This window comes from Callithrix jacchus, chromosome 15 (assembly GCF_049354715.1).
Source record: "Callithrix jacchus isolate 240 chromosome 15, calJac240_pri, whole genome shotgun sequence".
In the NCBI taxonomy this organism is placed as follows: Eukaryota; Metazoa; Chordata; class Mammalia; order Primates; family Cebidae; genus Callithrix; species Callithrix jacchus.
In genome coordinates, this window is record NC_133516.1 from 78,373,721 (window position 1) to 78,395,293 (window position 21,573).

Genomic DNA, 21,573 nt, shown 5'->3' on the forward strand with positions numbered 1-21,573 from the left:
TTGAAGTCCTATAGCTCTAGATTCAATTCCTGTTTCTATCACTTACTGTTTCTGTGACCTTGGACAAGTTCTGAGTCTCCTTTTTCTCATCTGAAAAAAGTAGGATGATAGTACTTACCTCTCCTTGTTGACATGAGGATTAAATGTGAAAAAACATGTCAAATGCTTAGCATAGTGCCTGGCACAGAACAAGGATTCAATACATGGGAGTCATTATTGTTATGTCAATAACTTCTTGTTTCAACTTATTTTATTTTTTACTTCATTTTTTATTTTGTGTACTTTATTTTTCTTTTGTCCCAGATTGACGAATTTTTAAATTCCTCATTTCAGCTTAGAATCTGTCAGAAACTCCTAACAGAATGCAATTTAAATGGGTGTACTTTATATATGAACACATTTTTGCATAAAATTATTTTATCAACAAAAGTGTTCATTCAAAGTTGTATATTCAGAAATCATACACCATATACAACTTTCACTACCATCCCTCAGGGCTGGGCTGATATTTAAGTTTAGATGTTTTAGAGTAAAATGAATCCTAGAGATCACTTAGTCTAGTTGTTTTTTACCAAAATATTTTGCAATTGAGGGCCAGGGGCCTGCTCCCAAAATACTTCCTGTAAGTGCAAAATTGCTTTGAAGCCTCATGTTCTATCTTAAAAAGTCATGGCATCCTGCTACATGATCTCCTTCTATTCATCTTTACACTGTGCTAAATCCCTTATCATATAGTGAAATTGATATTGTAGGGAGGACATGATATTTCCTGCTTCCAGGAAGACTGGCCCATCATGGTGCACGCCAGCATGGGCAGAGTAGTTCTACCTGAACTCTCTTTTTAATAAAACCAGCCACAAGGGCCAGAGAAATGTCATGACTTACCCAAGGTCCTCAACTCATATGTCACCTTTTATCTTTCTCTTCAGCATTCCGTTCCATTCTAGACACCCAGAAAACGCTGTTTGGATCAACTAAAGGAGTCTAGATCCTAGTACTGGCATGAAAAGCTGACACACCCGAGGGTGGGCCTGTATATATGTATGTGTGTGTACCTATGTGTGCACTCATTTGAGCACATATGGCCATGTAGTACTGCTCTCAGGACAGGGAGGAAGAGGTGATATACCCAACGCTGGTATTGTGTCTGTGTGTCTATATAGGCATATGTGCTTGCAGGTCTCCAGCTTTACTTCATTACTAATTACATTCTGCATTCATCCTCAAGCTCTATCTCTGCTTGGTTAGCTTCTGAGCTAACCAAGTCAGCAGAGATCAGCCACTAGTTTAAAACCGCACACCCCTTTCCGTGCCAAGCTCCGTGTGAAGAAAACCCCAGCAGGGGAAAAAAATAAAGAAACAAAGTAGCAACTCCATTTCACTCAAATTCACAGCACACATGAGGGAACTCCCGCAAGAGCCACAGAGAGCTAAGCCCTCTGTGTAACCACGAATTTCTTCTAGGAAGTTTCGGGATACTACAGAAATTTAGAGTTAGCAACCATCTCATTTAAAAGGAGTAAGGGTGACTAGCAACATGGCTTACCTAGGCTCTCACACTGTTGGGAGCAGAGGAGGGATTAGAACTGATTGGCTAAATTCCCATTTACCTCTAGTTAACACTGGAGAAGCTGTGAAAATTGGGAAAACACATGTCATTTCTAGCAGGCCCCTAAGACACAGATGATGTGCCTATCTCAGACTTTTACCCAAATCAGTACCAGGCAGTAGTGATGGCCACAGGACATACACCCTGTGACCTAAAAGAGAAATCTCTTCCATCGGAAAGATGGAGCTTCTTTTTCATACTCCATGTGTTCTACTTGTATATTCAGATTCAGAAGAATTCTAAAGTGTTTCTGAAAACTACAAAGATGGAGTTCCTTTCAAATGTGATCTGGGTTTATAACTGACCATGAGCTCAGACCCAAGGACGCTTAGAGATTGTGGAGTCCCCTGAAGTGGCCCTGCAAGAAACCAAGCCCAGGACCCACCATTCAAAAAGTCTCGCTGTGTTTCTAAGACTTGATTGATGTCCTGCACCCAGGCCTGCTGGATGTCAGCGTTGGCGGCTTGCAGAATGACCCTCTCGGAAGTCTCTCTGTTCATGAGTGCAAACTTGCAGGGATCATTGTCCACATTCTCCTCCAGGACCAAGTAATTCATCTGGAAGAAAACAAGTTGATCCTTTTTACATTTAAGAGATTTAAAAAAAAATCAGCAACACATTATCGTTCCTCAAAGTTTCTATTTCAGGACATGCTTCCAAATTTTGCCCTGGATCTGCAGGCCAGTACTTAGGTTTTTGTCTCTGGATGAGTGACTGATCCCAGGGAAACTACAAGATCATGCTAGAGACTGGCTCAGCCTGTCACTTTGGCTCACAGATAATCACTGTCATTCAACCTCCATGACCGAAGGTTATTAGGCTGAAAGATTTTCAGTGTTCTGGATGTCATCAGTGCCTTGTTTTAGGGAAGCACATCCCAAGAACTGGGCTCTTCCTTGCCGCTTCTCAACACCACTGGGATCCTCACCTTGATGCTCCTTTTGAACATGTAGCTGGGGGTGAGGGATCCCTTCCTGAGCAGTTCACTGAAGATGACAATCTGCTCAAAGAGGAACACGCGCCTCTCTTTGGTCCGGGACTGCATGCCCGCATCCAGGTCTATCACATAGAACGTGTCCTGTTGCAGCAGCTTCCCTTGAGCAGTCAGGGTGCCCTGAAGGAGAGAGGGGCTGGGGTGAAGTGAATGAAAAACAGGGAGATGGCCACTGCCCTCTGGGTCCACAGAACCTCCTCATCTGGGAATATGGACAACAGATCTGACACCAAAACTCTCAGGGCTCTAGAGACTGACTTAGAACCCACCCACTCATCCAAGGGCAAACCTTGGCCACTTTCCTGTTCACACAAGAGCCCTGGAGGGAAAGGGAAAGCAAGCTATGGGACTGCTGAGAAATAGCTCCAGGCAAACGCCGCCAAAAGGCAGGAAGTAATGTTATTAGCTGGAAAGTCATAATCCTGGCCCTTCCTGTTTTCTGTTTTTGTTTGTTGGTTTTTGTTTGGTTTTGGTTTTTTGAGAGAGTCTCACTCTGTCGGCAGGCTGGAGTGCAGTGGCACAATCTTGGCTCAGGGCAAACTCTGCCTCCTGGGTTCAAGCAATTCTCATGCCTCAGTCTCTTGAGTAGCTGGGACTATAGGCGCCTGCCACCACGCCCAGATAATTTTTGTATTTTTAGTAGAGGCCAGGTTTCACCATGTTGGCCAGGATGGTCTCTATCTCTTGACCTCATGATCCGCCTGCCTCAGGCTCCCAAAGTGCTAGGTCTATAGGTGTGAACCACCACACCTGGCCAGCCCTTCTTGTTTTTTATTGAAAGGACAATAGAAAGTGGGTGACACTTGGAGCTACAAGTGGCCTTCCTGTCCTCAGAGCTCTGAGAGCTGTGCCTGCCTAGCTCCTTTGCAGTACAGTCCAAGGACTTGGGGCATTCTCACGGCCATGAATCTTGAATTCACCTGTGTATAAGGGAAGTGATGAAGGCAGGTCCACAAATACTCTGATAAGTCACTCCCCTCTATTCTTCAATTATTTTAGGATGGGGAAAATTCTGAAATCTTAGTTTCTAGTTATAGGCCAACAGGTAGAGTTGGTACTATAGGTAAGTCCCCATATTATATAAGCTGGTAAATGCTTTTCTAGTTCCTGTGATTCTTCTAAAAATGACTCCAGGCCGGGGGCAGTGGCTTACCCCTGTAATCCTAGCACGCTGGGAGGGCAAGATGGGCGGATCACGAGGTCAATAGATCAAGACCATCATGGCCAACATGGTGAAACCCGTCTCTACTAAAAATATAAAAATTAGCTGAGCATGATGGGACGCGCCTGTAGTTCCAGCTACCCCGGAGGCTGAGGCACAAGAATCACTTGAACCTGGTAGGTGGAGGTTGCGGTGAGCTGAAGTTGTACCACTGCACTCCAGCCTGGGTGAGAGAGTGAGACTCTGTCTAAAAAAAAAAAAAAATAATAATAATAATAAAATAAAATAAAAATAAAAACAAATAAAATAAAATATTTCAGCTGCCAGGCCACCTGACACCCAGGTGAGGAGGTAGAACCTATTTGGTTTGCCAGTTTCTAATGAGATTTTCAGAGACATGTGCACAGCTTCAAAGGGAATATGGCCCAACTCAGAAAGCCTTCCCAGAATCTGTCAGAGCGCCTTGCATTTCTACTGCTTTGCAACGAGAAGACCTCGACATCAGAGACGGCAATCAGTGGACCTCCTCTGAAATGCAGGTCCTCCTGCTCCGGTGACGACTCTGCCCTTTGGTGCAAGTGTGGACTATTCTTTCCGTGTGATACCTTATTCCAAACACTACCCAGCAGAGGGGTCATTTTTCTGTTGTGTTCCTGAGAAGCACCTGCCCTCTGCTTGGATCATGGCTCCTTACTGCCAACATCAGCAGCCAAACAGGCTTATCTCTACCCTGGTCTAAAGTTAATATTAAGCCAGTGACCAGCTAGCCAGGAAAGCTCTATTAATATTACACAAGAATCTCTCATGGGTTATAGCTCAGTCAGCACCGAATGGAAAGCCAGAGGATTTGAAAATGGGATGGGGGGGGGGGAATTTAAAAGAGGAGGCTCTAAATTCTCTCAAGCCCAAAGCCATGGGCTGAGGGAATAGACACTTGCTCACTGTTCTTCCCAGTTGGCTGAAGGAACGCAAAAACCAGGTTCTGGTGGCTTGATGAAAACAGGAGACAACAGTGCTTAACTTAAAACTTGATTCCATGCATGTGGGTGCCCTTATATGGACACACACACATGCACATGTACAACACAGCTCCTGTGAACTCTAACTCGGGGCAGACAATACAATTAGATGCCACTCCTCCTGCCAGTGGTCACTTCCTCCAGAGACCCAGAGAAGCACAGCCAGACTCCTGTTCAGAAAACATGGGTCTTCAAGGCTGAAGTACAAAAGGGATCTCTTGGTTTGTTCAGAATAGCCTCAGACCTGATGTAATACCCATGGAAAAAGGACAAAACTGCACCCAGAACGACTAAGAAAAATGGTTAAGAACTCAGTGTGTGTCTATCGAGTAACCCTGCTTACGCTAATGCCTCTAGTCTACTTGAGAAGACCAAGAGCCTATGAAACATGCACATTAAAAAAAGAAACATCCACATAGTTCCTGCCACAGCAAAGAATGGAAACCAGACAGGGACATGCGGGATGGGCTGGAAGGGCAAGGAGGAGAAGGAAATTTGGCTCAAGACTGTCATGACTCCAACTCATGAATCCAAACTTAAATATACTATCCCCTAAATTACTCATATAGTGGTATGAGTATGAGTCAATTATATCTGTCTTGTATCTATTCCATTCTAGTTTAGCCAGAAAAAAAAACAAACAAGCCATTTATTTCTTAATTATCTCAAATTCTAGGAATCCCTTTGCCCCAAAAAGGAATAGTGAAAGCTTAGGTTTTAGACTGCTGGGAAATAAAAGATCCATATCTTTCTCTAAGGGGATCAACAGCTACTAGGTACCAATCAATAATTATCATATTAATCTTAAAAACATACCATATGTGGTTAATTTATTAGGTTTGGATATGAATTAATAACAGTTATTAGGTTTAAATTAGAAAGTCAATTTACTCTTCGAAGCTTCACTGTTAGGGGTTCAATTGTGTTTTCTCTCCTTCCATGTCCCTCATCAATTCCTTTGTTGAAGCCCTAGCTCCTAGGGTCCCAGATTATCAGCATGTGACCTTGTTGGGAAATGGGGTCTTTACAGAGGCAACCAAGTTAAAGTGAAGTAGTCATGAGACTCAGCCCTAACAGAATATGATTCACGTCCATATTGGAAAAAAAAAAAAACAACTTGGCCACAAACATAACACAGAGGGAAAGGGAATGTAAAGACACAGGAAATGCCATGTGAACATGAAGACAGCCATCTACAAGCCAAAGAGAAAGGCCTAGGACAGACCCCTCCCTCACAGCTCTCAGGAGGAACCAACCTGACAATACCTTGATTTCAGACTTCTAGCCTCTAGAAATGTGAGACAATAAATCTCTGTTGTTTAAGCTGCCCAATTTATGGTACTTTGCTATGGCAGCCCTAGCAAATCGGTATATTCACTTAAACAAAAATCTTTGGGACACAGCCATTTCCCTGCAGACTTGATCCCCCTCTTCAAATAAGAGATTGTATACTGTAATGTTTTAGAGCTTTAAGTATTCATTTAACTAATAAGCTAGAACCTCCCTCTCAACAAATAGGTGTTCCATTCTCCTGCTCAGCTCTACTTCTATCATATAGCCCTCCTGTCACTCACAGTCCCTGCATTTGTCAATCAAGAAGGGAAAGGAAGAGGTCACTAACAGGTCTAAACACTCATAAAGAACTCTGGGTCTTTCCCAGCCTGGAAAACATGGTGAAAATCTGTCTTAAAAAAAATATTTAAAAATAAGCCAGGTGTGGTGATGTGTACTAGAGTCCCAACTTCTCAGGAGGCTGAGGTGGGAGGATTGCTTGAGTCCGGGAGGCTGAGGCTGTGGTAAGCCAGGATTACACCAGTCTGCACTCCAGTCTGGGTGACAGAGTGGGGCCTTGTCTCAAACAAAATAAAACAAACAAACAAAAAACTCACTTTGGGTCTTTCTAATCTCCTTGGAATTCTGACCAAATGCTAATTTCTTATGACCTCCCTATTGCCGGACTTCCTAGAGAGATGTATCTTCCAGGACTGTGCACCAGAGGGGCCTGGGCATGAAGGCTTGGCGGTGAGTGAAGGAGCAGAGGAAGGACACAGGGCTTTGTGGGGAGGAAGCCTCAACAGCTCAGACTCCTCCTGTTCTGGAGAGAGCAGGTTTACACATATTCTTCAAGACTCACCTCAAAGCCCTGCAGACGTCCTAGATTCATCATGTCATTGCAACGTTTGGGAACAAGGCACATTAACTCCACTGCTTTCTGTGGGAAAGAACAGTTGTCACTCAGGAGGGGGAACAGCATTCAGGCAGGAAGCTCTTGGTAATTCAATGCTGGAAAACAGGGATTTCATCTCTTGTGGCTCCTTTATTCTAGGAAGGACACTGGTTATTTATTCAGCAGGATGCTGGTTCCTGCTGTCCACTCTCAGAGAGAGTGGGCCTTTCTCTTCTAGAGAGGGAGTGTTAGTGTTGATCCTCAGCACAGGGGCTCCATGTCAGTCAATGATCATATGTTGGGGGAATGTTACTCAGCCCCTCTTTTCCCTATGTTCCTGTTTTTGTTCACCAATTGCCTTGTCTTCTCAGACTTTCTTTCTTCTCTCTGTTGCTTCCTAGCTGCCCAGGCAACAGCTTAGTCTGGCTTGTGAAAATCTTAGAGGTTTTAAACTAAAATAATATATCAGAATGGTCTTAACTTCTCTGGCTTAAAATAATCCCATGGTGACATTGTCTCAAAGGACTTCACTTAAGTAGTCTACAGAGTTTGGATAGGGAGGTGAAAATGAAATACTTTGTATGTTTGACTCAAATAATTCTTGTCTTCATGAATAAAATTGCATACTGGGTTTTAGTGCAACTTACACCTAATCTCTGAAGGATATTAAAGGGTTACCCCTTCCCACTATGTGTCACTGCGAGCCAAAAGAACACCAGTGGGGCTAAGCTCTAGTCTAGCCCAGGACAGATTTCTCGAGTTCTAGAAAACACTGTTCATTAACACTTGCAGGTATGAAGCTGTTCACAGGGCCTCTTAGTGTCTGAGAGGGGTCTATCTGGATCCACGGTCCTCCTGAGACAATCTTTTCCCCTCTAGAGAGAGCTATCCAATATGGTTCCTAAGAACAGCAAGCATTACAAGCAGAAAACGCACCTCAATATCTGAACACTCCAAACCAGCCTTCTCACTGTATCTCAGGAAGTCCTAGAAAGTAGAGGAAGCAGGGAAGAATGTGGGAAGGGTTAAAATTAGTAAAATAGCTGGAAAAAAACTTATCATAAAAATACAGTAACACCCTGGAGACTTTCCTTCCCAGCAGAGGTGGCAATGGTTTAGAGTAGCTGAGAAATGAAATTATGAGTCATGTAAGATGTAATAACATAGAGAGAACTCCCAGAATATTCAAAATTTCTTTTTTCTTTTTGGAGGCAGAGTCTCACTCTGTTGCCCAGGCTGAAGTGCAGTGGCACGATCTTGGTTCACTGTAACTTCCACCTCCCAGGTTCAAGCGATTCTCTTGCCTCAGCCTCCTGAGCAGCTAGGATTATAGGCACCTGCCACCATGTCCACCTAATTTTTGTATTTTCAGTAGAGACAGTGTTTCGCCATGTTGGCCAGGCTGGTCTCAAACTCCTGACCTCAGGTGATCCACCTGCCTCAGTCTCCCAAAATGCTGGGATTAAAGGCATAAGCCACTGTGCCCAGCCCCAAAATTTCAATGTTATGGGAGAAGGAAGAGTGAGGGGGAGAGAGCATGGAAGGAAAGGGGTATTGTGACAAGAAAGACAGAAAGAAAAGTTAAGTCTTTTCTATTTAGCCTCCTAATGCCATGAGATGAATCAAGTTAAACCATTGTTTAAAATATAATTAGGCCGGGCACAGTGGCTAACGCCTGTAATCTCAACACTTTGAAAGGCCAGGAGTTTGAGACCAGCCTGAGCCATATAGTGAGACCCTATCTCTACCAAAAAACAAAAAGTTAGCCAGGAAGTGTGTTATGCAATTGTAGTCCTAGCTACTCGGGAGGCTGAGAAGGGAGGAACGCTTGAGCCCAGGCCTTTGAGGCTGCAGTGAGCTATGATTATGCCACTATACTCCAGTCTGGGGGACAGAGTAAGACCCTGTCTCAAATATATGTATATATATGACCCTATCTCAAATATATGTATATAATTTTAGGTATTGATTATCTAAGGTTTTTAAAGCCTTGCCTTTCCCTTTCTTTCTTCCTGTATTTCACTCTGATTTAATATTCTTATTATTTTTTAAAGTTATCAAGTCAACAATTGTGACAAAGTAAGAACATGAATTGAAGGCCGGGTGTGGTGGCTCATGCCTGTAATCCCAGCACTTTGGGAGGCCGAGGTGGGTGGATCACGAGGTCAAGAGATCAAGACCATCCTGGTCAACATGGTGAAACCCTGTCTCTATTAAAAATACAAGAAATTAGTTGGGCACGGTGGTGCGTGCCTGTAGTCCCAGCTACTCAGGAGGCTGAGGCAGGAGAATTGCCTGAACCCAGGAGGCAGAGGTTGCGGTGAGCCTAGATCGCGCCATTGCACTCCAGCCTGGATAACAAGAGCGAAACTCGGTTTCAAAAAAAAAAGAACGTGAATTGAAAAAAGAAAATCAAGTAACAACCCACCTAAAGGGCAGGGAGAACAGCCATGCAGTTTATCTGGAGGCAAAGCTGACAGAGTAACCAGCAGATGGATGAAAGTTCCCATGTCCCCACTACCCGTCCCACAGTTCACAGTCCTTTGGAACAGTGTGGCGGAGGCAGAACCCCTAGTTCTACTGCTAACCTGTTCTGAGCCCGAGGGAACCTTCTTCAGCCCTGACCCAGGCTCCCAGCTTCTTACCTTGAGGAGCAACTGGTATTTTGTTATTCTCTGAATGGGCTTAATGAGGAAGTCACTCAGTGTCAGCCTCTGATTTATCTCCTGTTTTACCTCCTGAAACACAAGAAGCGATATTAGCAAAAAAAGGAACCGAAGAACTGGGGTGCTCTGAATTAGGGTTCAAAGGCATGGATGTTTTCCAATGAAGTTGAAGAATCTTTAAGCAATATGAGAGATAAAATTGCCTAGATGACTGTTCACCTGTTATGAACAGCACATAATACACATCACCTTCTTCCTGTGCTTTTACAGCAAGTACTTCCACACCTTGGTCTTCACCCCAGTCCTGGGAGACAAGCTGGAAGAGCCTTATTCTCGCCACTGCTTCAGGGCAAAGGCAGGGAAAAGGGGCTTCTCATAGGACACACAAGCCTATGGAGCCTGGCCCTAAACGTAGATCTCCAAACACTCAGCTGAGCACTCTTTCTAAGTGATGGTGCTGCCCTTCTCCCAGCAAAATAAATCCTTACAGTCTAGACCAAGCAGAGACTAGGAAGGCTGCAAACCCCTCAACCAACAGAAGGCTCCTCAGTAAGCAGTCCCTGGGGGGACTGCTGGGCACAATCTGCTCCAGGGTCTCTTAAGAAGAACTGGAGCTTCTCAAACTGTCTCTGTGCTCAGGCTTATTCTGCAAATGGGGGGCTTCTCAAATCAGAACCGGACTGGGCCACCCCAGCTCCTCTCAAGCGAAGGTGCTCATGAGAATTTAGCTATGAAGCTACTTTCTCTGTTGAGGCAGCTGTGGATGGATGTTGTCTGCTATTTCTGAAAGTGGCTGTCCTGGCCTGAGTATTCCCCCCACCCCAATTCAGCAAAGCCTGCACAGCTTACCTCAAAGTAGGCGTCATACTCAGCAACGATGTACTCTGAGCGTGGCTTATTCTGACAATACCACACGTAGATGTGCAGCTTCCGCTCCTGAAAGAGCAGAGAGACATGTGGAGAGTCAGGCATCTTGTGTCTTTTGTTTAGTCTCAGAGTGCCGTGCTGGCCTCCATGTGGACAAAGGACAAAGGTGCACCTGGGGACACACCAAGGCAGCTGAGTATCAGGGATATAAATGTGGTGGGCAAGAGCCACTTTCCAAATCACCAAGAAGGTTAAAAAAAAAAAAAATACTCAGGGGTGAGGAGGAAGGTCAGTCAAGAACAGCAGAAGAGAAGAAATTGAAGAAATTTTATTTATTAACTTTCTGAGATGGGGTCTCACTCTGTCACCCAGGCTGGAGTGCAGGGTGGGGCCATCATGGCTCACTGTAGCCTCTACCTCCCAGGCTCAAGCGATCCTCCTGCCTCAGCCTCCCAAGTGGCTAGGACTACAGGCATGTGCCACCAGCCTGGTTAATTTAAAATTTTTCGTAGAGACAGGCATCTTGCTATATTGCCCAGGCTGGTCTCAACGCCTGGGTTCAAGCAATCCTCCCACCTTGGCCTCCTGAAATGTTGGAATTACATGTGTGAGCCACTGTGCCTGGCCAGAATTTTAAAGTGAATGTCAGTGAGTCTAGTGAAGGAGTGGGGAGGAGGTGATGGGAGACACTCACATGCTTAATAAAGAGCTGTGCCAATCTGTCTTGCTCCTGGATACACTTTTCCAGTTCCGCCAGGAAAAAACTAAAAGGAGAAAGAGGGTAAGAGAAGGAAGCCACATTCTTCAGAACTGTGTTATTTCTCAATAATAAGGTAAGTGACAGAAGACTCTCCCCCAAGCTCTACCCCTTGAGTCAGATGCAGGAAGAGGACTCAAGTCCTGGGTTCCCAGGACACTGGATCCTTGGGGCAGCATTCATACTTACTCCTTATGCCAGTCATAAATCTGATGAATATTTCCAAACACGATTTTGTCCTTTCCTCGCATATCCTCAGGGACACCCTTTTCTTCTATTCTCTTCATGAAGCCCTGCGGCAGCAAAGGCAATGGTTAGTAACATATTTTCACAGGAAAGCTTTCTGGGCCATGCCACATACCACGGCATCCCTGTGAGCCCACACTCTCTGCAGGAGTTTGAGGACAAATGCTTCTATCATTTCTCACTATTCAACCAGGCCTTTTACCCCCACCCCCCATGCAGAGCAATAGACAAAACTTTTACAAGTTTCTGGATCCCATTCTTTGTCTCCAGTTCCCTTAACAAAGCAGAGCACAAAGAAAACAATAATCTGTCCCTCTTCCTTCTCCCAATTCAAGTTAATCAGGTCTGTAAAGGCTCAGAACTAGATATGTCTGGCCTAGAAATAAGTCTTAATGGCTGGGGGTGGTGGCTCATGCCTATAATCCCAGCACTTTGGGAAGCCAAGCTGGGTGGATCACCTGAGGTCAGGAGTTCAAGACCAGCCTGACTACACATGGTGAAACCCAATCTCTACTAAAAATACAAAAATTAGCTGGGCATAGTGGTGGGCGCCTGTAATCCCAGCTACTCAAGAATCTCTTGAACCTGGGAGGCGGAGGTTGCAGTGAGCTGAGATCATGCCATTGCACTCCAGCCTGGGTGACAAAGTGACACTTCATCTAAAAAAAAAAAGTCTTAATATGTTACTACTTTAGACTCTATAAAATGTGATCATATAGAATTTCATTTCTGCTTTAAAATCAGGTTTTAAGGTGGCACAGGTAGCATTATCCCTATCTGACAGATGAGAAAACTCAGGCACCCAGTGTTAGATGATGACTTGTCTCATAATCGCACCACTGATGTCTCACTTCCCTGCATTTCAGCCTCCCAGTCTCCAGATTCTTTTGTCCGCTACTCCTGGGCTGGACTGCATATGGAAACTGTTGTAACTCTTCCACCCCGCAGCCCCACAAAAAGATGAGAATAACTTTCCATAACTTAGAATTCAGATCTTCTATATGCCTGGTTAATCTGCTTATCTAAGGTTCAGGATAAGCAAATACAAAACCCTAAGTCAGCAGATTTCACAGGATGGGGATTCAGGCCAAATGTAAGGAACCAGCGGGCAGTGTAGGCATTAGGCATAGAATTTTTAGACTCCATGTTCTTTCAGGATGATTAACAATAAGGCTCTAAGCTATCCAAATTATCCATTTACTTTCTCAGGCCTTTTTTCATCCAAGTGTCTAAGTTCTCTTAAGTGAATCCCTACAGAGTTACAGCTATTTAATGCATTACCAAGTTGACTCTCAGCTGTGGATCTATCAACCTTGCTCATTGGTGAGTTGTTCTTTCATCTGTCTTCTTGCTAGCTATAACACTTATCCTTAAAATCTATGGAAAAGTATAAACCCTACGATTCCACTAAAATTGTCCTGTTTGGCCAGGCATGGTGGCACGTGCCTGTAGTCTCAGCTACTCAGGAGGCTGAGGCTGGAGGATCACTTGAGTCCAGGAGTTCCGGGTAGTGCAATAGGGTGTCTGCACTAAGTCTGGCATCAATATGGTGACCTCCCAGGAGTGGAGACTACCAGGTTGCCTAAGGAGTGGTGAACTGGCCCAGGTTGGAAATGGAGCAGGTCAAAACTCCCATGCTGATCAGTAGTGGGATTGCACCTGTGAATAGCCACTGCACTCCAGCCTGGGCAACATAGCAAGACCCCGCCTCTTAAAAAAATAGGAAAAAAAAGAATGACCTGTTTGGCCAGGCGCAGTGGCTTCAGCCTATAATCCCAGCACTCTTGGGGGGCCGACGTGGGCAGATCACAAAATCAGGAGATCGAGACCATCCTGCCTAACATGGTGAAATCTTGTCTCTACTAAAAATACAAAAAATTAGCCAGGCGTGGTAGCTTGTGCCGGTAGTCCCAGCTACTTGGGAGACTGAGGCAGGAGAATTGCTTGAACCTGGGAGACAGAGGTTGCAGTGAGCCAAGTTCACACCACTGCACTCCGGCCTCGGCAACAGAGCAAGACTCCATCTCAAAAAAAAAAAAAAAAAAGGAATGACCTGTTTTATGCCTACATGGCTCATAGCTCTGAAGTCCACATAGATAAATACCAAAGAAAAGCTCTTAAGACAATAGCTTGGTCCCCTAAAACAAAGTGGAATGAGTTCCACTCTAACCAAGAGGCTCCCCAAAATGTTATAACATTTGCGTCCCTATTTCCCTTTAAATATCTTATTTCTTGGGAGGCCGAGGTGGGTGGATCATGAGGTCAAGAGATCGAGACCATCCTGGTCAACATGGTGAAACCCCATCTCTACTAAAAATACAAAAAATTAGCTGGGCATGGTGGCACGTGCCTGTAATCCCAGCTACTCAGGAGGCTGAGGCAGGAGAATTGCCTGAACCCAGGAGGCGGAGGTTGCAGTGAGCCGAGATCACGCCATTGCACTCCAGCCTGGGTAACAAGAGCAAAACTCCGTCTCAATAAAAAATAAATAAATAAATAAATATCTTATTTCAAGAAGAAAAGAAAAACACTGCCTACATATTTAACTTAATACCATTTTTTAGTTTCATTTCTGCAACTGCTTACACAGAGTAAAGTACATGTAACCATCAGATTAAAACACCTTGGCTTAGGTAGGGCCCAATGTGCTCCTGGTTGGATGACCACAGACCCACCCTACACCCTCTACTTACCTCCACCACAATGCCCAGATCCTTGACATAGTCTTTCTCTGTCTGAACCAGCTCATTCAGGACAAACCTGAGCAGGAGATTAAGAACAATGAGTGTTCCTCTTCATTTTTTAAGCCAAAATCTTCACTTAAGTTCACAGAAAAGTTACTTTGACATCTTTACAACAAGACCCCCTAAAACACCCACACTTATCTTCTGGGCAAGGTGCTTACGGATGCTCTCCCTACAGGAGGCCCTACTGAAGGGCTGAGGACACCAAGGCCAGAAAGGATTTCCCCGGATGACATGCAGCAGTCAGATGAAAAATGACACTCAGCACCTAGCATTCTTCTTTCTATTCACATCTTTCTTCCTCACTTACAACTGAACAATGGTACAGACAGAGGGCAGAAAGAATGACAACAATTTTGGCAAACGGAGTTCTGAAAGCTTTAAGGCCAAGGGGTGCACAGGAGACTCTTCCTTCATTTCAGTTCCACTCCTCACTTAACAAGAGGAGAAAGACATTTGTTTGATTACCGACCTGTGAGTCCTCCAAGGCACGAATAGATATCAAATGAAGCTTTTAAGATATAGAAGCTGCCATTATTCAGATAGGTTTCCATGGTAACTGGCCCGGAAAAGCCCCAGTCAAGGCCAGAAAAGACTGCAGACTTTCCAAAATCACACCTTTAATGCAGCACTGCCTTCTCCAGGTTGCAGGATTTAACAATTACAAGGACATTTGCTCTCTCGGTTTCTTTTTTGTTAATTCTTTCTACCATTTGCTATGTGCCACTCCCTTCATCTGGGTTTTCTCATGCTTATAATAAGGTAGGTATTATAAAGCCTATTTTATACAAATAAAAATGCAGAGACAGAAAGATTAGGTAACCTGACCACGATTACAGAGTGAGCAGCAGAGCTAGGATTTGAACCCAGTTGTGTAAGAGTCCAGAGACCATGCTCTTTCACAGCAGCCCCTGCCTGGTAAACTACTCTGACTGGCTCTTGGGAGTCCGCACAAACTCAAAACCCAAACCCAGAAACTCTTTGCTGTCTTCTGTCCAGACACTAAAGAGCTTGACATAAAATGTTAATGGTTGTGCACAGGGGCAAGGTGGTGCTGTGCAACCTACTGGAGTCAAATGCTTCCAATCTGATTTGAATGAGTTTTGCCTGGGACCACACCATTGCATTTTGGGCCCAAGTAGCAGAAGAGATTAAATTCTGAGATGTCAAAGTGAGACCCCAGCATCAGGGTTGTAACCATTTTGAAACCAGGAAGTAATTGTTCTGAAATTCTTGCTCTGTACAGCCCCAGAAGCCACCACATTCCTGGGGTCTGGGGCCTCTGGGCAATGGGGAGGAAGGAAGCAGAGGAGCACACGCTTCTTTACCAGTGCGCCCAGCACTTCCAGCAGCTCCCTCTCCAACACAGACAATCATGTGTTTTAGGCCACAGGAAGCAACTGGCAAGGCAAATAAAAGCATTTAACTATATCTTTACCATGGCCCAAGTTAAAGCCTGGTAGAAAGTGGCAAAAGAAAACCCACAGGAAAGTTAGAGTGAGAATGTGGGGCTGGGAGTGCCCTCTGGAGATGAAGTCTAGCTCTCTGTCTCCAGGAGATATTTTTATCCTAAGCTATTTGCTGACAGATGAGGGTTATCTTTGGCTTCTCAGCCTCTAGAAAAGGGAACTGTATTAGGAGCTGCTAGTGGACCTAGCATCTCTTCCCTTGAAGGGTTAATGAAGTACCTGGGGAGATCATGACATACTAAAAGACATTCTGAAAAGTGACATGAAGGATTTAAATTGCATGCATCACAAGGCAGGGCACAATTAATTGCCAAATGAATTGACAAGGCATTTTTTTCATAAGTTCTTATTAGAATTTATTTACAAACAAATGTTATTCTTTGGTCCAACTAAAATTATTTTAGCTACAGGTTAGAACCACTTCTAACCTCCTTTCACAGTGACAGGGGATAGCTGGCCTTCCACAGAAAATCCCTTAGATCCATTGCACTGGTGGTTCTCTCTCCTGAGAACACTTTTTCTCCATGGCTAATTCCTTACCTCCCCTGGTCTCCATGCAAATGCCAGGGCCATTTAAAGTTATAGCATGGCCTCATTTATTCTCTGAATCTCCCTTACACTGCTCTATTTTTTTTCTTTTTCTTGCTTCCAACAAACTACATAATTTGTTTATTAACTGATTTCTCCCACTAGAATTTAAACTTATGAGAGCAAAGACTTTTGTTGTTATCATTTGCCTTATTTACTGATGTATCCCACTGACGGTACATAACCGGTGTTTGATCAGTATTTGTTGAATGAAAGACTAAAACTTGAAGACAAGTAACTCCATTCTCAACTTCTTTCTTCTCCTGGAAAAATGACTACTTGTGTCCATCTTTTCTCCATGCAGGTGTCATTTAACCCTTTGATGTCCTACTGCCATCTTCTGGATTGAGTCTCGGTTCGCTACACCCCTCAGCCTCTGGCCTCACATATTTATAGTGAAACACCTGTATACCCACCCTTTCATCAGGGCCATAAAGTACAGCAGGATAGAATAAGGATGAGACATAGTAAGAGGAATGAGACACTCTAACAGCTGCATTTGCAAGACAGCTCAGGATGTGGAGAAGTGTGGATTTTGGCAAGAATGGGAAGAGGGAGAAGAGATGAGTAAAGTGGGCAAAAGAGAAAGTAAACTTTTGTGGTCTATTGTATCTGGGCAATGGCTTAAATGACTCCTAAAGGCCAGTTCAAGCTGCATGCTAAGAGTAGTGACTGGCTTTCCCAAGGTCACCTGCGACCTCAGAGGTTCCCTTTCTGACTTAAGCTTTGCTTTGGCTTGACGAAGAACTAAGACACCAGCTGCAACTCTGCCTCATCAGTAACAACAACCTGAGAAACTAAGGAGATTCAGCTTTGAACAAGTCCTAGGAAATTTCTCTTTGGGAATGGCATTTCTCAACCTCTATTCCATTCACCAACTTCTTGGGGCTTCCCCTGAGTACTCACAAAGTTGAGGGGGCAAATATGGAATTACAGGATTTACATGCTACTTGTTCATCTCCACTATGAAGTGATAGCCCTGCTTTCACGCCAGGCCTTCACTATGATGGTCTCACTTTTGTTTCCTAGGAAACAAAAAGTCATAGTCATAAATAGACACTTTGTACATTTCCAGGTAGCAGAAGGACCTAGCCTCACTTATTTTTGCTAGTTTTCATGTCTGTGGCCAGGCTAAAGGAGTGATGAATTTGAGAGAGAAGGGCAGGCTAGTTAACAACAGGGAGGGACCCTTCACACCTACCTTTCCAATTCTCACAACTACTTATAATCTCTCACATGCTGAGCTATGTCTAAGACTTATTAGTAGCTCTGCTTGCAACAGAAGCAAACTCTAGGGTTTTAGAGTCAAACCCTAAACAAGAAAACAAAAGTTGGCCAGGTGCGGTGGATCCTGCCTTTAACCCCAGCACTTTGGGAGGCTAAGGCAGGAGGATTATTTGAGCCTAGGAGTTCCAGACCAGCAAAGTCAACAAAGTGAGACTCCATCTCTACAAAAAAATACAGTAATTAGCCAGGCATGGTGATGCACACCTGCAGTCCCAGCTACTTCGGAGGCTGAGGCGGGAGGATCCCTTGAGCCCAGGAGGTCATGGTTGCAGTGAGCTATGAACAGGCCACTGCACTTTAGTCTGGGTGGCCAAGCAAGACCCTGTCTCAAAGAAAAAAACAAAAACAAAAACGAAAGTTTTGGAGGAATTCTGCTTTTGCACTAGTGGCATCTTGTATATTCTTGATCAGCTCAAATAATAGATTGACTTCATATCACATAGATAACTCTTGCATAACATGGATTTTTTTTTGCATTATGAATTATATTTTACCACTAACTATTCAAAGTGGAGAAGAAGTTCTCTTGGAACTAATCCCAGAAACAGATGCAACATTAAAACCTTTGGAGAAGGAGTAGAGACAGGATCTGCTTGGTGGTACAACAGCTCCTTCCTCTATATATAACTCGTACATTTGGGGATGTGATTTCTTGGGTGGCCTCTGTCAGACTTTCTGCCATGGCTAGAGATTCTCTGATTCTATAGGCCTTCAGTAATAGTCTCATGGTTTCCTCAACTTTGCCATTTTCCTTTTATCACCATGTTTTAAATTTCTAACAGGCCTATAGCCACACTTTGTCAGTAATAGCTACTATCTCACAGAATATACTTCAGCCTAAACTTCAGTCATATCAGTGCCAAAGCGGCTCAATATTTATCAGTACTATGCTGTACAGATCTGGGTCTCCTTTACATTGAATGAACGATGTCAGCAGAAACAGCATGGGGAACCCCTCTCTAATTCTCCCCAACCTTTGCCCCTGTCCACCACACTCACATGTGCACCAGGGAGGGATATGGGGAAGCCACTTACATCCTGCCTCTCAGGGCCTTGGCTTTCTGTTCTTCTTCCAGGTTTCTAGGGGGAGTGGGTGGGGCCATCCCCTCATTCAGGCAGCCTGCAGGGTCTTTCAAGCTTCCCCGGTACGAGCCTCCTTCTAGACTCTGAAAAGAGAGAATAAACAGCCTTAGAAAAGTGTACTTTGAAGAGTCATTTGGAATCCCTGTGTCCTCCAAGCCTAGCCACAGACAACATAGAAAATCAGTAGCCAAGGCTATTCTCACCAAACCACAGTGAAGCACTAGCAGACCAGAGACTTCATCCTCCTGCAGCAGCGAGCCCAGAGCTGCCACCTTCTCAGGCAACCAGGATGTACCTGGCACCTATGTGCTGCCAGTTTCCCAGACATAATGAAATTGTCAAAGTGACTATCTTAGGTAAGAGCTCCAGAGGTAATGCTAATTATTGCAATTCTGTATCAAATACGCAGTTAGAAAAGAGAACACGTTTTGAAAAGGGTGAATATGGTACTCTAGAGGGAACTAAGAGTAAAAAACCCAAATTTGCATCCCAGATCTGCTAGTCACTGAATGATTTATGTAAAATAGCTAAAACTGTTCCATGCTTCAGTTTTTCTGTTTTCAAATGAGAACTTCCCTCTCTACAGATTTCCAAGGAAAAAGCAGAGGTAATAGCTGTACAACCCCTTTGAAAAGTTAAAAACGTCCTATGATGATGAGATTGGTTTTTCCCTGGCCCCATGGATGGAACTGCCAATAATAAAAATACTAAAAATAGAGTCAATCTTAACACTTTTACAAGTGTCTTGGAAGAAGGATTATTCAGTGACATTTAGCATTTCATTATGCAAATTGACAGAAGCAATTCGGATACACAGTAAGGCTGGAGAGTAAGGTCAAGTTGAACAACTGTAAAACAAATAATAAGAGACAAATCTAAGATTATATTCTTCTTTATTATTATTATTTTACTTTATAGACAAGGTCTCACTTTGTTGCTCAGGCTAGTCTCGAACTCCTGGGCTCAAGTGATCCTCACGCTTCAGTCTCCTAAAATATTGAGATTATAGGCATGAGCCAATGCACCCAGCCAGAATATGTACGTATGCATGTATGTATGTATATACATATGCATGCATGCATGCATGCATGTATCTGTCTATCTGTCTATCTATCTATCTATCTATCTATCTATCTATCTATCTATCTGGAGAGAGAGTCCAACTCTATTGCCCAGGCTGGAGTGCAGTGGTGCAATCATGGCTCACTGTAGCCTTAATCTCCCAGGCTCATGGTTCACTGCAGCCTTGACCTCCTAGGCTCAAGCAATCTCACCTCAGCCTCCCGAGTAGCTGTGAAAGGCATGTACCACCATATCCAGCTAATCAGGTTTTTTTTTTTTTTTGTAAAGACAGGGTCTCATTACATTGCCCAGGCTGGTCTTGAACTCCTAGGCTCAAGTGATCCTCTCACTTCAGCCTCTCAAAGTGCTGGGATTACGGGTGTAAGACACCATGCCTGGCCCTAAACTGCTCTTACAAGATGCCTGTCTAAACAAGCCAGTGCTGCTAACAGAAACAGTTTCATTTAGTAATTGTTGGAAACATTAGCCCTAAGGTTAAAGTCACAAAGATTTTAAAAAGAGCAGTCCAAAAAAGGTAGTAGGAAGTAAAGGCTTCAGCCTAGCCTTCAGGGAGCTGCACTTGGAGTATTTGCCACAATGCTCTTAGTTGGTCTATTTTAACATGGACTAAACAGAGGTAGAAAAGAAAGGTCCAGAGAAATAAAAAGTGAAATGAGGTCCCTGATGGGCCATGGTATAAGAAAAGATGGAGAATATAAAGACTTGAATCTGAAAAACATAACACTAAGAAGAGATATCAAACTTCTTCCACCCCACCACCCCTAAACTGATAAAATGTACCAAGGGCTACACATGAATTTGTTACCAACACTAGAAACTGGAACTAAGAGGACAGGGTCTTCAAACTCAAGAGAGATAATTTCTTTTAACTTCAGATAAAGGTATTCACAGAAAATTAAAATTCAAGTAAAATTCAAGTAATCATTCATGGACATTGTTATATTCAGAGCAGCAGCATAGGCTAAAAATATGGAAAGGTCAAGAAGGGTTTAGTGAAATTTATAGCTACAGGATCTGTAACCTGTTATTAAGGAAATGAGAGTGTCTGGTGCTGAGGCTTGACAACCAAGCACACAGGCAGGCTTTCCAATGACATGTCTCCTGGTGCCATCACCAGAGACAGACTTCCGGGCAGATGAGTCCAGCTGGTGATTGATCTGATTACATGCCTTTTACTTCCCCTTTCTTTCTCCCCATTGTCCTGTTTCAGCCTTTGTTCTGCAGCCTGTTGAGTGTAGCACGGTGACTGCAATGCCTGGGAAACAAGTCTTGGTTTATAGACTCGCTTGACCATTAGATGTTGCTGAAATTCATTCACAGTTCCATCCCTTTGCCCTTAAAAGAAATGAATGTTTTCCTCTAGTGGATTGCTGCTCAGTGGTCTCCTCTGTGCTCCCGCCCCTTCCCAGGGTGACATCTCTGCCCACAGGCACTCCCATGGAGCATCCAGCTTTGTGTGGTCCACTTTCCACCTTTCTATAGAACAACGAACATCTGAGAAGTCCATTATGTCAAATGGGGAAATACATTCATCTCCTCCTACCTGACCTGTTCTATGAGCAAAGCAACCCAAGCTGTCTCTAGGGGAGGACCCTCTGGGATGGCAACAGTAAGAGAGAAGGACAAGAGAAAGAAAGAATTTGGCTGAAGCTACATGCTAGGTAGTCTGACTAAAACAGTGGGTTTGACTTGTAGTAAAATTCAAGAGTGACTGCCTCTGAAGACCTGGATACTGAGCCCCAGCTAAGGGCAACTAGGGTTGATCTAAAATTGTCTGTATTGTTCCTGAGAGAAAACAGGCAGTGGTGGCCAGGTTTCTGCCATAGTGAGGA

The 21,573-nt window shown here is 44.0% G+C and overlaps 1 protein-coding gene across 42 annotated transcripts in view; it reads right to left on the bottom strand.

Annotated features, from left to right (window-relative positions):
• The window catches only part of KALRN (kalirin RhoGEF kinase), a 659,576-nt gene that overhangs the window by 55,199 nt on the left and 582,804 nt on the right, over window positions 1-21,573 (bottom strand). For all 42 annotated transcript variants that reach the window (XM_078351912.1, XM_078351911.1, XM_078351910.1 and 39 more), the window contains 10 exons: window positions 18,611-18,741; window positions 14,181-14,247; window positions 11,431-11,534; window positions 11,179-11,248; window positions 10,467-10,553; window positions 9,597-9,689; window positions 7,888-7,938; window positions 6,919-6,996; window positions 2,538-2,723; window positions 1,995-2,166 (listed from right to left, as the gene is read on the bottom strand). In XM_078351912.1, coding sequence (XP_078208038.1) covers window positions 1,995-2,166; window positions 2,538-2,723; window positions 6,919-6,996; window positions 7,888-7,938; window positions 9,597-9,689; window positions 10,467-10,553; window positions 11,179-11,248; window positions 11,431-11,534; window positions 14,181-14,247; window positions 18,611-18,741 — 1,039 coding nt within the window. The remainder of the gene's footprint in view (window positions 1-1,994; window positions 2,167-2,537; window positions 2,724-6,918; window positions 6,997-7,887; window positions 7,939-9,596; window positions 9,690-10,466; window positions 10,554-11,178; window positions 11,249-11,430; window positions 11,535-14,180; window positions 14,248-18,610; window positions 18,742-21,573) is intronic.